The sequence below is a fragment of the Mus musculus genome, chromosome 19, assembly GCF_000001635.26.
Source record: "Mus musculus strain C57BL/6J chromosome 19, GRCm38.p6 C57BL/6J".
Lineage (NCBI taxonomy): Eukaryota > Metazoa > Chordata > Mammalia > Rodentia > Muridae > Mus > Mus musculus.
This window is the reverse complement of record NC_000085.6, coordinates 53223504-53238308: the sequence shown is the minus strand read 5'-3', so window position 1 is coordinate 53238308 and position 14805 is coordinate 53223504. Positions and strand designations below refer to the sequence as shown.

Sequence of the window (14805 nt, the reverse complement as noted above, 5' to 3'; positions counted from 1 at the left end):
ATTACTGCCAACTGTAGTTTACTAAGCAGTTTCTTGGTGGCTAACTCCTATCTCATGCCAGTTAGAGCAGCTTCACAAAAACATTCACTTAGATGAAGCAAAGGCCATCATGGTGCACATGAGTAATTAATTACACTTCTAATTAAAGCTCTCTCCTCCTGACAGATGCAAGCAGGATGTGGAAACTGCTATAGACAGACACACACATGGCTGTGATTGGCTGGCATCTGGACTCTGTCTCCTGCAGTGAATCTCACAGGGTAACAACAGCCAGCAAGTCATGGAAACACTCACTCACTCGAGAAACGTCTTCAAGGTGCACACCTTTTGGTTTTGGTTGACATTAGGACAAGGCTCGAAGCATGCGGTCCTAATGGAACTACAGGGTTTGAAGGACCTCTCACCCTACACTCTCACCCTTAGAGGAGGCTCATGCAAGACCATGGTTGCTGACCGGCAAGCTCTGATTATTGAATAAATTCTAGGAAGCTTATCAATTTAATTACTTATTTTTTCCTGAAGAAACCTTATAGACAGGTAAAATAAATGTCTAAACATTTCCATATTGAATTGATTTATTTATATGATAGTGTGAACTCATTTTAAGCAGCTAAGGAATGCTTGGTGGTGCTGGGAATTAGAGAACCAGCCTTTTATACAAGCACCCAGAAGGCAAAGATGGGTAGGTTTCTGCAAGTTCCAGGACAGCCAGGGCTGCACAGTGAGACCTTCTCACTTCTCCCAACCCTAAGTAACTTTGGTGGTATGTACTTCAAAACCAAACCAAATCTGAACTAAAACATTTAAAACAGATAAAGTAACCCATCTCTAGCTACAGGGTGATCCCTAAAAGTAACTATATAACTATGCTAACTTACGCAACTAAGGCACAGTTTGGTGTTGGAAGGGTTCACGTTTGAGTGCACTGGGCTGCACCAGCCACACAGCAGTGCAATGCATGCTTACCAAGAAGGTTCAACAGAGTGTTGCCACTCAAACTATGCTTTTACCCTAAAACCCAGTCAGCCTCTTTGGATTCTCTAGCTAAAAAGGGAGGGAAAAAAGTATCCACTTTGTATTGGAAGAAAGTGAGGAGCTGGAGAGATGGCTCAGGGGTTAAGAGCACCGACTGCTCTTCTGAAGGTCCTGAGTTCAAATCCCAGCAACCACATGGTGGCTCACAACCATCTGTAGTGAGATCTGATGCCCTCTTCTTGTGTGTCTGAAGACAGCTACAGTGTACTTAGATATAATAATAAAATCTTAAAAAAAAAAAGTGAGATTATCCATGAACGGGGTCTAGAACAGAGCCTTAAAGTGAATACTTGATAAATGACAGCGGCACTGTGTTTGCAGTGTCTCCTACTTTTCTAATAGCTCAGGCGTGGGACATTCAACTCGAGAGTAATTACGTAAGTCACTTTGAGAAGGCAATGCTCTGCAGAATGGAGGCGTACCGTGATTTTGGTCCTGGGACTAGTTTCCCCGTTCCGAGACTCCTCCGGCACATTCACCTTCATGTAAGTATTTGGTGAATTCAGCCATCTTGTTTTTTCACGCTGCTGTCTCTGTGCCATGAACTTGAGGGGAGAGAGTGGAGCACTGTCATCTTCAAAGGAGAAGGCAGTCACGGTTGCAGGGATCTCCACGTCACTCTTGTGCCTAGGCTTCTCTCGGACCAGAGGATGCCTGTACGCATAGCCTGTTCTGTAGCCCTGTGGGAGGCAACGGCCACATTGAAGCAAGCGAGCCTGTACCAACAAAGCACTCGGTGCTATAGCATTAAGCAAATGATTCAAAAAGAGTCCCCAGATGAAAGACATGTAACACTGGAGTTGAAATTAAGCCAATTTCAAGATATGATTGAAAGTGGCTGCAGCTGGCATTCCAACTTCTATCCAACTGTCTTGACTTCTACATAGGAGACTGGTGTTGAGAAAACAGAGCTGGAGTCTTTCTTCCTAGGTCTAAAGAGAACCTGTCTCCTAACCCTCCACTGAGGATGGTAATCAATCTCAGATGACATCTTCCATGCCATGTGGCTAAGTGGTCAATATCCTATATCTAAGAAGCTAAATAAAAGCTACAAGCAAAAACTACCTATTAAGGAAACACAAGGAAAGGACCTGAGTGTTCTGCAAAGGACCACACTCAAATGCACAGGTCCATGAAAAATGCAAATGAAACCACATCTGTCAGGGTGTCTAGTGTCAGGCAGACCAGAGATGAGTCTAAGGGAAAGAGGGAAGAGACAAACGTCCCTGTGCACTGTTCTGGTGGGATTAGAAATTAATACACCCAACATCAAAAGCAGTGCGGAGGATCCTCATCCTATTAAAGTAAGTAAATATAGCTACTCCATAATCTAGTAACCTCACGACTTCCTGGATATTGATAGAAGGAAGGAAAATCAGTAGGCTGAGAGGTACTCACACCTCCGTCTTTATTGCAGAATTAGTCACAATAAGATAGGGAATCAGCCTATGTGTCTATCAATAAAGGGATGGATAAAGACAATGTGGTTAGCTTTGGAAAAAGATATATTTTTTCTGTTGTGCAGATTTAAAAACTTTTGAGCTTTGTGCATTATGTCTCAATAAAACCTGCAAAACTATAGAAGAAAACGTAAGGAAAACATGGCATGTCCACAATGTCTACTACACAGCTTTCAAAAGAAGGAAATTCTGGCACAGGGCATCCAGATGAACTTGGAGGACATTATGTAACTGAAGTAAGTCAGGCACCAAATACCATATGGACATACACACATGTGTAATCTAAAACAGTTGAATTCACAGATATGATTAAAGTGGTGGTTATCAGAGGACAGAGATGGGAAGAAATTGGTCCAAGAATACAACCTTCAAGTATGTAGGAGGATTCAATTCAAGAACACACTGTAGGGGCTGGAGAGATGGCTCAGTATTTAAGAGCACTGGCTGCTCTTCCAGAGGACATGAGTTCAATTCCAGCACCCACATGGCAGCTTGCAACTGTAGCTGTAGTACCAAGGAATCCAATGGTCTCTTCTGGCTTCCACAGGTACCAAGCACACACACACCACACACAGTCATGCAGGCCGGCAAAACACCCACACACATAAAGCCTTTGCATAAAGGAATATTCTACATAATGTAGTGACAATAATTAATCCCAGAGTGTTCATGGGAGAAGGGAAACAACTGAGTATCTCATTTCTAAAACTGATATCATCACCACAGGGCCTTTGAGGCTCCAACACGGGTCCTGGGAGTTAAAAGTAAGCCTTAAAAGCAAAGGGAGAAGAGATTTCCTGTTCATGAGTCCATAGATAGGAAACTCAAGGTCTAGGTCCAAATTTCACCTACCAAGTTGTCCAGGGTCCTCATCAGCCCTTCAAACTCAATCTCGCCAACCTTCCACTTCTGATGGGAAGCCATGTTTACACCGCCTCCTCCAGACATGGCGACACCGTGGGTGAAAGCTTTATATTTCTGAAGATCCAGTACGAGCAGATTGTCTACTCCGCCTGCCCCTGCTACTGCCTGCACCTGGAACCAGTGGGAAGGACAAATACGCAGGTGTAAGGACAGTGACAGAGACCTTACTTTCCGAAAGTCACAGTTTGGCCAGGCTGCTGACAGATGACTATCTTGTTAACGTTTTAGAAGGACTATGGAGATACGCTCACATCTAAGGACGTTTAAGGAGGACATGCTCTTTGTCTTTGTTGAGCTCCTTACAGCCCCTCTAGAAAAGGACCCTAACTGCAAAAGAGAAGCTGGTCAAGACAAGTCAGCACACCGATAGCCTAGAAGCACACTCCTGAGGCTCTCACTACGCCACGGCAGGAGGATGTCAGGTCTGAGGCCAGCACTGGCTACACAGAGAGACCATCTCAAGTTAGAAACAGGTTTCTCTTCCTTTGTTTCAGGCTTGAAATAAAATTATTGTTATTTACTACATGCGAGTCTGCTTGACCTTAAGATGGATATTAGAGCCTTAGCAGATACTCAGCATCTGAGGAAAACGTGTCCAATGTGTGATAACACAGAGTGCGAATGCTAACTGCATGAGCTCATAAAACTTCCAGCTTTGGTTTTAGCTCTTTCTACAATATACCCAGCTCTTGATCTGTAGGGCCCCTGTTTCTCTCAGTCAGTGCCATAGCTAGAGAGGAAACGAAATAAGACTGTGGGTAAAACCCTGTTCCTCAGCTCTTAGACTGTGGGCCTGTGGACTTTAATTTCTTTTCCTTTTTTTACTTCAGGGATAACTGAGCTCACAAGCTTCGTCTATTAACAGATAAAACAACAAGCCATTGGTCAACAGGACTTTGAAAATAAGCAAAACCCAACTAGTGGCAAATGTAGAGCAATAGAAAAGAGGGTATGGCTGGGTCCTACCTGGATCTCACAGGCCATCTGTACATTAAAGATGTAATGGAAAGCCTCCTCGAGGGTCTCGCCAAGAGCCACCATGCCATGGTTCCTGAGGACGAGCACCTAGAACAGAGGCCCAGGCAAGGCTTTAAACAACCACACGGCTCACAATGCTTTGCCAAAGGCAGCAGCAGCAACAGAGAAAGCCCTCTGATACAGAGCAGTGCGTACCTTACAGCTTGGACCCAGCACTTTCTGAAGTTCAATTCTTTCTTCCTCCTCATCAAGCGACCCCTGGTAGTCATAGTAGGCGACATCTCCCAGGATGAGAGACTCTTGGGAAATTGGAAGGATCCCACACTTCATGGAGGACACCTATTGATTGGGCCCAAGATCCCACACTTAGTTTCTGCACACCACCATTGGCACCTGACTCTTCAGGCAGCCCAGGTGATGCAGAGTGCTCGCCACTGTGGCCCACCTCCCGCTCCACTTCCTTTTTCTGGAAAGAAGTGCGGTGGGGGGTAAGTTAAAGGGACACAACACAATTCAAATACTCAAACCTCAATGATCCAGTTATTAAAGTGCTTAGTTTTCTAACACACGCTTAATTCTGCAGGTGTTCCCTAGAGTGGCAGCCTGTGATTGTAAGAACCTTTTGCTTTCTGTTTATGCAGAGGCGTTAGCAGGGTGTGGTGGGCTGCACACCATGAAGCACGGTGGGTGTTGGGAAGATGAACAGGACTTTGTGTTTGGCACATGGCCGACTTACCGCTGCTGTGGCAAGGGTGTGGATGTGGATCACACACTTCACATCGGGGCGTGTTGAATAGATGGCAGCATGCGGGCTGAAGCCCGTGTGGTCGATTTTCAGATCAGTGCTCCCCTGGTCCACCACTTCTCCGATTATGTTGACTTTCACCTGGAAAAATCACAAAGATACATTTCATTGGTACATACGTATCAAATTTCATCTACACCCTACAAGCTAACCCGGGACTGGCAAATCTGCCCAGAGAGTGTTTTGGATGTTATGGTCCTCGGTTGCAACAACTGAACTCATCACAGAACAATGGCAGCCAGAAACACTTTGTAAAAGAAAAGGTGCAGTTTTGTTCCCAGATTGTATTTCTAAAACAAGTACTATGTTAAAAAAAAAAAAAAGAGTTGGCACTTAGTAAGCAACCCAGGTCCCAGGGCACTGAGACTGACTCAAGCTCTTCACCAGAGGCTTGGACCAGGCTAGCATCTGCTGCGACTGTTGGAGGTGCACCACTTGCTGACACTGCGGCACCAGGACTCCTGGGATTCCAGGTGTGCTCCATGCCATGGCAGCCACTGGACATGTAACCATGGAGAAAAGAAGACACAAGGCAGGGCCAGCCTCACACCAACTAGACTGTTTACATTCAACTGCGGACTCTATTTTGACCTTGTTTGGAAAAAATTTTTGTAAGTTGGACAATAGTCAAAAGTTTTTCTTTAAAAGCAGAGCCAGGTATGGTGGCACACACCTTTAATCCCACACTTGGCAGGCAGACGCAGGTAGGATTCTGAGTTTGAGGTAGTAGGTCTACCCAGTAAGGCCTCGTCTCAAAAAAAAAAAAAAACAGTATCAGGTAATTCCAAGTCAATTTATCAATGTCGTTGTCAGTCACCCTATTTTTTTTTTTTTTTGAGCTCTAAAATTTTCCTTAAATACAAGAGTGTGCATAAAAAGTAACATGGGGATGAGAACCATACCAAAGTGGAGGCTGTCGCTTCAGAAAAAGAGAGGCCTCTGGGAATTATTATAATGTGGTCTTGCTCCTTACTTATTCGTACCTGGAAGAGAGAAAAACCAAGGCTTAGAACAAGGCACTTGCGTTTATAACCAACTATGGCTAGGATTATGCTTCCAATGAACAGGGCTCTGGAGGGAAAACCCTCTGTGAGGAAATCAAGGTATGGATGAAGTGGGGAGCTGAGGAGCGGTGACACTGCGCACACCATTCCCATCCAGTGTCTCAGTGGCTTTTATTCCAAACAGCGCCATCCTGCCAAGTGTGGCCACGTGAAAACACATGACAGGGAACACAGCTGTTTTATTATTTATGGCTTTATTAGTTTACTCAGCATTGTGGCATTTTTTTTTAACACAAAGTTGGTTCTGTTCTTTCTCTCACTCTTCCTTCCCCAGCCTCTCTCTCCCTCAGGCCCCGTCACCTTCAGTAGCCTCTCTTCTACTTGACAGACAAGAACCCGATGCTCTCTCATCTGCACTTCCTACCTTTCAATGCTTGTCTGCATACAAATGAGGGAAAGTGCTCTTAACGATTACAAGCACAGGGAGGAAGCCTGTGCCCTCTGCTTTCCAGTGCCACTGAGGCTGCTCAGCTATGCATCATGGGAAGGGGTGAGCACTCCTGAGCTCCTTCTGGGAAGTTCTACACTGGTCTTTGAAGGAGCACCACAGACAAGAGAGAGGGAAAGGGAAGCTGGGGAGTTAAGTCTTCTCCTTGGGGTGACGCTCATTTATCATTACCTCTGAAAACTGGACTTTCCAGTAATGATGAGACATCACTGTTGGCATCTAGTTAGAAGTTCAGAAAAAGGAACCAAAAGTGAAGCGCTCACCGAGATGTACGTATTTGCCAGGTGCGCCCACCCAAACAAGTCTGCAAGCCTGTAGAGGCTGGCAAGTTTGCAGCGAGTAAGCTTTTCTCCCTTCACATACGAGGATGTATCTGCACCAGGAAGGTCATTAATAGGTGTGACCATGCCAAGACCTAGATGGAAAAATAAAATGCAAGAGATTTGACTCAAGTAATCCTTTAACCTAGCAATTAGATGCTGGCAAGTAGCCCATGTCCTGGTGAATTCCAGATTTGTGAACAACCATCTGAAATTTATCAGCACACACTATGGTTTGTTAGTTCACTCTCCCTTCAGAGAAATGCAGGGAGGGTAATAATAAGGGCTGCTGTCGTCACTAATGGCTTAGTGAGAGGTGTTTCCCCTTGGACCTTTGAGAGAGTGACTGCAAGTTACATCACTTGAAAAAGACGGTTAGACGACCCCAAAGGTAAAATGCCACTAAGAAACACAGCTGTTTCTTATAGTAATAATAAAAAAAATTGAAAGATAACATCTTAATATCAATTTTGACATAGTCAAATGTAGAAGCATCTGAAATGGAAAAAAAAAAAAAACGCAAGCAAATAATTGTCTGGCTTCTGCCTTCCAGCTACCAAGTGCAACTGTTACTGAGTAAGCATGCAGCTTCTGCTCACCCGCACTGCTGACCTCGGAGTGCTCCCTCCCTGCTGACCTCGGAGTGCTCCCTCCCTGCTGACCTCAGAGTGCTCCCTCCCTTATCATCTACTTCCCAGGTCCTCCCTTTCTCCTTTGCCTTCCCTGAGTTTAGGCTTCTGTTTTACCCCTCCCTCCTTTACTTCTCTTCATGAACACACTCACACACTCACACACTGTCTGGTGCTATTCTGTGAGAACATCTTCTCTGACCAGGTCCTCCTCCTCCATCCTGCTAGCTATTTATTTACAAAGATGTATTTATTATTATATCTAAGTACACTGTAGCTATCTTCAGATAGCACCCAAAGAAGGGGTCAGATCTCATTCCAGATGTTGTGAGCCACCATGTGGTTGCTGGGATTTGAACTCAGGACCTTCGGAAGAGCAGTCAGTGCTCTTAACCACTGAGCCATCTCTCCAGCCCGTGACAAAGTAACATACACAACTCAAGTCCACAGTGATTCTACTCTCACTTTTCTTGCTTTCTTCTCTTTATTCCTGTAATGTTGACATTACAACGTCTATGAGCTCAATTAGCAATCTTTACTCAGTATTATTTTTAAATTTTATTTTTAAAAATCTATCTATCTATCTATCTATCTATCTATCTATCTATCTATCTATCTATCTATCTATCTATCTATCTATCTATCTATCTATGTCTTATTATGTAGCCCTGGCTGGCCTGAACTTGCTATCTAGACCAGGCAAGCCTAGAACTCCTACAGATCTGCCTAACTCTGCCTCCTGATTGCTGAGATTAAAAGTGTGCTCCAGTCTTTACTTCTGAAAATTTCCTGGTCACCAGTGGTAACTTAACCACGGTTCACTGCTTCCACATGGTTCCTTACTTTCCAAACTTGGGTCTATGTCTTAACTCACTTGTAGATACTGCAGCAAGTCTCTTCCACTTCTTGCTCCTGCCTGTGGCACTGCTTAAATTGTAAGAACTTTTAAAGAGAAACCCAATTGGTGGTGTGTGGTAGTACATTCCTATAGCCTGTGCACTTGGGAGGTGGAGAAAGCAAGATCACAAGTTCAAGGTCATCTTTGACTATATAATGAGTTCAAGGCCAGCTTGAACATGAGATCAACATGAGATCCTGTCTCAAAAATAAAATAAATGGTAGGTTCAAAGTAAGAGATCATCAAAATTTGCAATATTGCAAACTACTCCAAAGAAACAGTTTCAATCATGTATAGGCCAAACAAAATACTTAAAAACAATTTTTCAGAGAAAGGGTTTCTCTGTGTAGCCCTAACCATCCTGGAACTCACTCTGTAGACCAGGGTGGCCTTGAACTCAAAGATTTGCCTGCCTCTGCCTCCCAAGTACTGAGATTAAAGGCATGAGCCATTGTGCCCAGCTAAAATACTTTAATTTTTAATAAATTTTTATAGTCACCATTATTTTATTCTTACATAACTTCTACTTCTTACATAACTTCTCTGTTTTCACACTGCCACAAAAATCTTCCAAATGGGTCCATTTGCACTTCCTGACTTCTAGTCACTCCTGGGATATGGGATATGGCTTTCCTGCTACCATGTTTTGTCACCTATAACCACAAACATGTTCCTGATGTGGAACTAGGATGCTCAGAGGGGCGAGTCTGCATTAGTCCCTTCCCCATGTGGTACAGTGGCCTGGGTGGCACTTCTCTGGATCTGCCTGCAAGACACTCTCCTAAGCACTCAACTGCATTTTCAATGGCTGTGGCATCTCAGCAACTCAAAGCAAACATGCCACAAGTTTCTTTCATTTCCCAAACCAAACTAGATCCTAAACCCTGGTTCTTCCTAGTTTTCTTGTTAATTCTATGAAATCTTCAAGTTCATTCTTGCACAGAAAATCTAGTGCGCCTTTAAAAATCACTCCAATTTAAAAATGTTTTCCCACTATGGTAGCAACAAGATGCCAACTTCCAAAGCAGGCCATGATGACATCACAACACATTTAAATATCATGTGCCCTGCCTCTGCTCTTGTCTAATTCTGCTCTATTTGTCCCCTCAGAGGGCACTCAGGCCGCTATCTTTCTGCTCCCTGAAGAGCCCAATCAAATCCCCACTTCTTTCCGATTTGGTTCCTTACCAGGATGACCTCATGTATGTACTACCCAGACTCTCCAAGCACATCACCATACTGTAATTCTTGGCATGGCAATGCCCTATTGTCTGATCACCTGCTTTATTTAGTGTAATTTCCTAACTCCAAGGGAAAGAGAATCTTGCCTGTGTAGTCCTTGTCTCTACAACAGTGCTTAGTACAACAGTGCTTAGTACAACAGTGCTTAGTACAAATGCCCACTGTAACAGAGTGCTTAAAATAGCTCTAGCTTTGAATTGTTGTTTCTGCTGGCAGACTGTGTCTCTGCAAGCTAGGTGACTCACGCGCCTGTACCCAGCAGGTCTGGTCTGCCTCTAAGCTCTCTAGGGTTCTCCTCCCTCATAGACCCACAACTACACAGCTGATGCAGGCACGGGCCTCTCTCTTTCAATGATCTGACTCAGTTTCCTTTCCTTGCCTGGCACTCATGCAGAACAGCAGCCACTAATCCTCTTCACTCGGGCTTTCACTTTCTCTGCTGGCAGCTGCTTGGGTCTAACAGTGAAGAGTCTTTTCAGTCGGATCTACGTCCTTTCCCTAGATTGCTACCCCAGGACCCTCAGGCCCAAGGCAATGGTGCCCTTGGAGTTCTACAAACGCCCCACCTGGCACCCTCCTACTGTTGGGTCTCAAGTGTTTAGAAAAGACTTACATTCAATAAAATATGACTTAGAAATCTCTATCAACAAAAGAAAGAGACAGCGGGGATACATAAAACAAAGAAAAGCCCCTTATCTCTTGAGTCTTCCGTGAGGCTGTCTGCTGGCCCTATGTGGCCTCTGCACCTGCCCGCCACTGCAAAGGCTCTGAATATGGTTACAGCTGAAACACTAGAACGTCCAGCCCATGGTCTTAGCACTTCCAGGGAGTTCAGAGACACAAATTGCTGCTCTTAGCAATGAGCTACACAATGAGTAAAACGCCTGGTCCTTTATACGATGCTCTCAGAAGCACACCCTTCCAGATCTGACTACCTGGCCCTCTTCCTTCCTTCGTCAGTTTTCTTCACACAACAATCAACATGAGGCCATAGGAAAAGGGGAACGGACAATTTCTTGTGAATGGCTTTTGAACATTTTCTTCTACAGTTCTTGTTATGGCTTGATTCTGAAATGTTCACTAACGGATTATATGTTGAATGCGTGGTCTCCAGTTTGCGCCCTATCGTGAAGGCTATACAACCTTTGGAAGTGTTGCAGCTGCTGAGAAGTAGGCCACCAGGGGCAGGCCCACTCTCTGTCTGCTCCCTGTGCTGTGCTGTGTGTGTGTGTGTGTGTGTGTGTGTGTGTGTGAGGAGCTGCCGTCTGCGGCTCTCATCTCACAGGCAGAGCTGGGTTGCCTTTGCTGCCGTGGTGGACTGAATCCACTTGGAAACTGTGAGTCAAAAAAAAAAAAAAAATCATAGATTACTACACTGGTCCTCCAGGGTTAATTAAATTATACATCCATCTGGGAGAGTGACCATGCCTTACAGTATTTTAATAAGGCTTGAAAAGCTTCCTCAGTGGCTGGCTCATATGCTACTCTAAGTATCAGATGTTAGTAGCCTTTAAAAGGTACTGGGGACTGAGCCTATGGCCTTGTGAGTAGTACCAGCCACTGAACAACATCTCTAGACCTCTTGTGGCCTTCATTACTTTTCCCAGGCTGGCCTTGGTTTCATGACCCTTTGCCGTCACTGCTGAGCGCTGGTCCTGCAGGCGGTAGCACCAGACCTACTTATCCGTCCTATAGCTGAACAGGAACACGTTGCTAAGGAGCACAGTGCTCTGCAGCAGAGGAAAGCAAGCATCCCAACGGGGAGAGCAAGCGTACTCAGGGAGGGCGAGGAGAAGCCCGAGAAGGAGCTGGTCACGATGTAATCCGCAATCTGCTGTAACGCTAATAAGCCGCTTGGGTTGTGGCCTTTCTTCATCTGCTCTTGGATGAGGCATTCCAGGTCTTCCCGAAAGGCCTGCAATACACAAAACAAGCTCCTGAGCACAGACATCTCACGTGGGTCAGGAGGCTGCAACCTTGCCCTGTGAAAACACTCTTTCTCCTAAGCCTCTTCTGAGGGTTTACTGTGCTGCTGACAATAAAATATGAAACATAAGATAATGGGTAGCAAGAGCTCTTAAGGGAGAAAAAACCATCAAAGAAATTAAGATCTACAGTAGACAGGCACATCATCTTTTTACCACACTAAAGGCTGAAAAGGAAATCTCCAGATAGCCTCACTGAACTTCCTGTAATTATGGACCAAACGTGGACACATGGTAACCGGCCATTTTAAATGCTCAGTTTAAAGCAGCTATAATTCTTTGATTCGGTTAAAAAAAAGTACACTACCTATGATATATGTCACTTATATATCAGCTCTGAGAGGGGGACATGGTCTGTTATTCAGTGCCTTCCAAGAAGATTTGAAGATAGTTTCCAACAAAAATAAACATAGGCAAGGAAGTCAAGCTAATGTGAAAAAGAAACCCAGGAGGTCAGTCAGAACCCAGGAGGTCAGTCAGAACCCAGGAGGTCAGTCAGAACCCAGGTGGTCAGTCAGAACCCAGGAGGTCAGTCAGAACCCAGGAGGTCAGTCAGAACCCAGGAGGTCAGTCAGAACCCAGGAGGTCAGTCAGAACCCAGATGGTCAGTCAGAACCCAGGTGGTCAGTCAGAACCCAGGAGGTCAGTCAGAACCCAGGTGGTCAGTCAGAACCCAGGAGGTCAGTCAGAACCCAGGAGGTCAGTCAGAACCCAGGAGGTCAGTCAGAACAGGAATGAGGTGAAGGTATTGGGCGTACACTGTAAAGTTGTACAGATTTGCTAGAAATGGGTTAAAGTTTATCTAATCTCCCAGGGAACACACATGATTCAGGAAAACCTGCTCAGCGGACTGACTAAAGAACAACTTGTTGCTTAATAGAGTTCTAAGCATTTGTTAAGGTGATCAGAAATTTCTGCTAGCTGAGCCAATATTATCTTCACAAGGTTCTTCAAACTCACACAGGTAATAAATCTCAGGGGTAAGGACACAGACACAAGCTCTTTTTGTTGGTAAAAATGTTCTCACTTCTATATAACCCACAATATAGCAAGCACCACCCTAAAGCTCTGGCTTATCTATGATGTCATGGGAGGGTGTAACAGTATCTCTGACATCAAAGATGATGTCCCTTTTATGTCTAAATGGCTTCTATAGGTTACAAAGCAAGCAATTTTTTCATTGGATATTTTATTTATTTACATTCCAAATGTTATCCCCTTTCCCATTTTCCCCTCCACAACCCCCCTATCCCATCTCTGCTCCACCTGCTTCTATAAGGGTGCTCCCCCACCTACCCTCCCACTCCTGCCTCACTGCCCTAGCACTCCCCCCTACACTGGGGCATTGAGCCTTCACCGGACCAAGGGCCTCTCCTCCCATTGATGCCTGACAAGACCATCCTCTGCTATAAATGTAGCTGAAGCCATGGGTCCCTCCATGTGTACTCTTTGGTTGGTGGTTTAGTCCCTGGGAGCTCTGGGGGTCTGGTTGGTTGATATTGTTGTTCATCCCATGGGGTTGCAAACCCCTTCAGCTCCTACAATCCTTCCCTAACTCCTCTCTTGGGGACCCCATGCTCAGTCTCATGGCTGGCTATGAGCATTCACATCTGTATTTGTCAGGCTCTGGCAGAGCCTCTCAGGAGACAGCTATATCAGGTTCCTGTCAGCAAGCACTTCTTGGCATCAGCAATAGTGTCTGGGTTTGGTGACTACATATGGGATGGATCCCCGAGTGGGGCACTCTCTGGATGGAAGAAAGCTATTTTTAATGTAAATAACCATACCCGTAGCCTTTTCATACAGTTGACAAAACATCAAAAGATGATAATTCTTTTAAACCTAAGGATTTAATTTTTAATATATTTACATGTCAATTTTTGTTTCATATGTTATTGGAAGGTTATTCAGATAATTACTTATGTCATAAAACAAGTATAGCAATTACTAGGATACAAACTGTTCCAGTTCATTTGTAAAAAATTGTCAGTAAATGTTCTCAACTTTCAAATATTACAGGGGTGCCAGGCATGGTGATATACACTTATAATTCCAGTACTTAAAAGGCTGAGGCAGGGAGATGTTGAGCTTGAGAACAGCCTGGGCTATGTATTAAATTCCAGGCAAGTCATCCAGGGTAACATAGCAAGACTCTAATAGATAATAAATAATATTGCACATTTATATTATCATATAATATATGATATATTAATTATATGTAATATATAACATTATAGTTATAACCAGTAATGGTTTCTAATATGGAAACCAATAAACCAATCAACAAAATATTAAAAGCACTTTGTTTAAGATGAATCATTAATTACATTCTTAAAACAATCAAATGCCAATAAAGTAATTCTTTGTAGTTGATTGACATGAACACATGAAAGATTCCTAAAATATGCAGTGACTTGCTCAAGCTTGCATAGCTAATAAGTAAAGGGAATAAAAATCTAGAGGTAGAATTTCCACTTGGGCAGAGGATCTTCTCCTAACTTTATCAGAGCAGGGATGTACTTCTGAAACCAAGTATAAGGCAGCAGGCGTGCTGGGGCCAGCAACAGTGAGTGAGCCCTGGCACCGGAGCCCTTGGTTGGATAGTGGGGTATGGTGATCCTAGCAGCCAGGTACATCAAAACCCAACGAGACACCAGCGTGTAAACAGGCAGCAAGCTTACACCACACCCTGGCTTCTAGAGGGGGAGAACAAGCTAAGTCTCCAGCAACAACATAACCCACAGCATAAACTGCGTTTTCCTCCTTACACACGAGCATATCAAAGAGGGACTGGAGAGTGTGGAGGCTGTGACAGTCCAGAAACAGTACAATCAAGCCAGAATGCTATCAGGGTGACAGAGTCTTTAAGGCCTTCAAAGAGCAGAGTATAGTCCAAGAAATTATGACTATAATCTTCAAGGTATCGACACAAAAACATCCTGTGCCTCAATTTACCGACTTGTGTGCTGGCGTGTGTCCCACGCCTCCGCTGCGTCTGTGTCTTTTCACAGCACACG

At 44.4% G+C, this 14805-nt stretch overlaps 1 protein-coding gene across 12 annotated transcripts in view; it reads right to left on the bottom strand.

Moving 5' to 3' along the window:
• The window catches only part of Add3 (adducin 3 (gamma)), a 106884-nt gene that overhangs the window by 9018 nt on the left and 83061 nt on the right, over positions 1–14805 (bottom strand). For all 12 annotated transcript variants that reach the window (NM_001164099.2, NM_001164101.2, XM_030250961.1 and 9 more), the window contains 8 exons: positions 11580–11718; positions 6978–7129; positions 6105–6185; positions 5134–5283; positions 4593–4736; positions 4386–4484; positions 3348–3530; positions 1458–1715 (listed from right to left, as the gene is read on the bottom strand). In NM_001164099.2, coding sequence (NP_001157571.1) covers positions 1458–1715; positions 3348–3530; positions 4386–4484; positions 4593–4736; positions 5134–5283; positions 6105–6185; positions 6978–7129; positions 11580–11718 — 1206 coding nt within the window. The remainder of the gene's footprint in view (positions 1–1457; positions 1716–3347; positions 3531–4385; positions 4485–4592; positions 4737–5133; positions 5284–6104; positions 6186–6977; positions 7130–11579; positions 11719–14805) is intronic.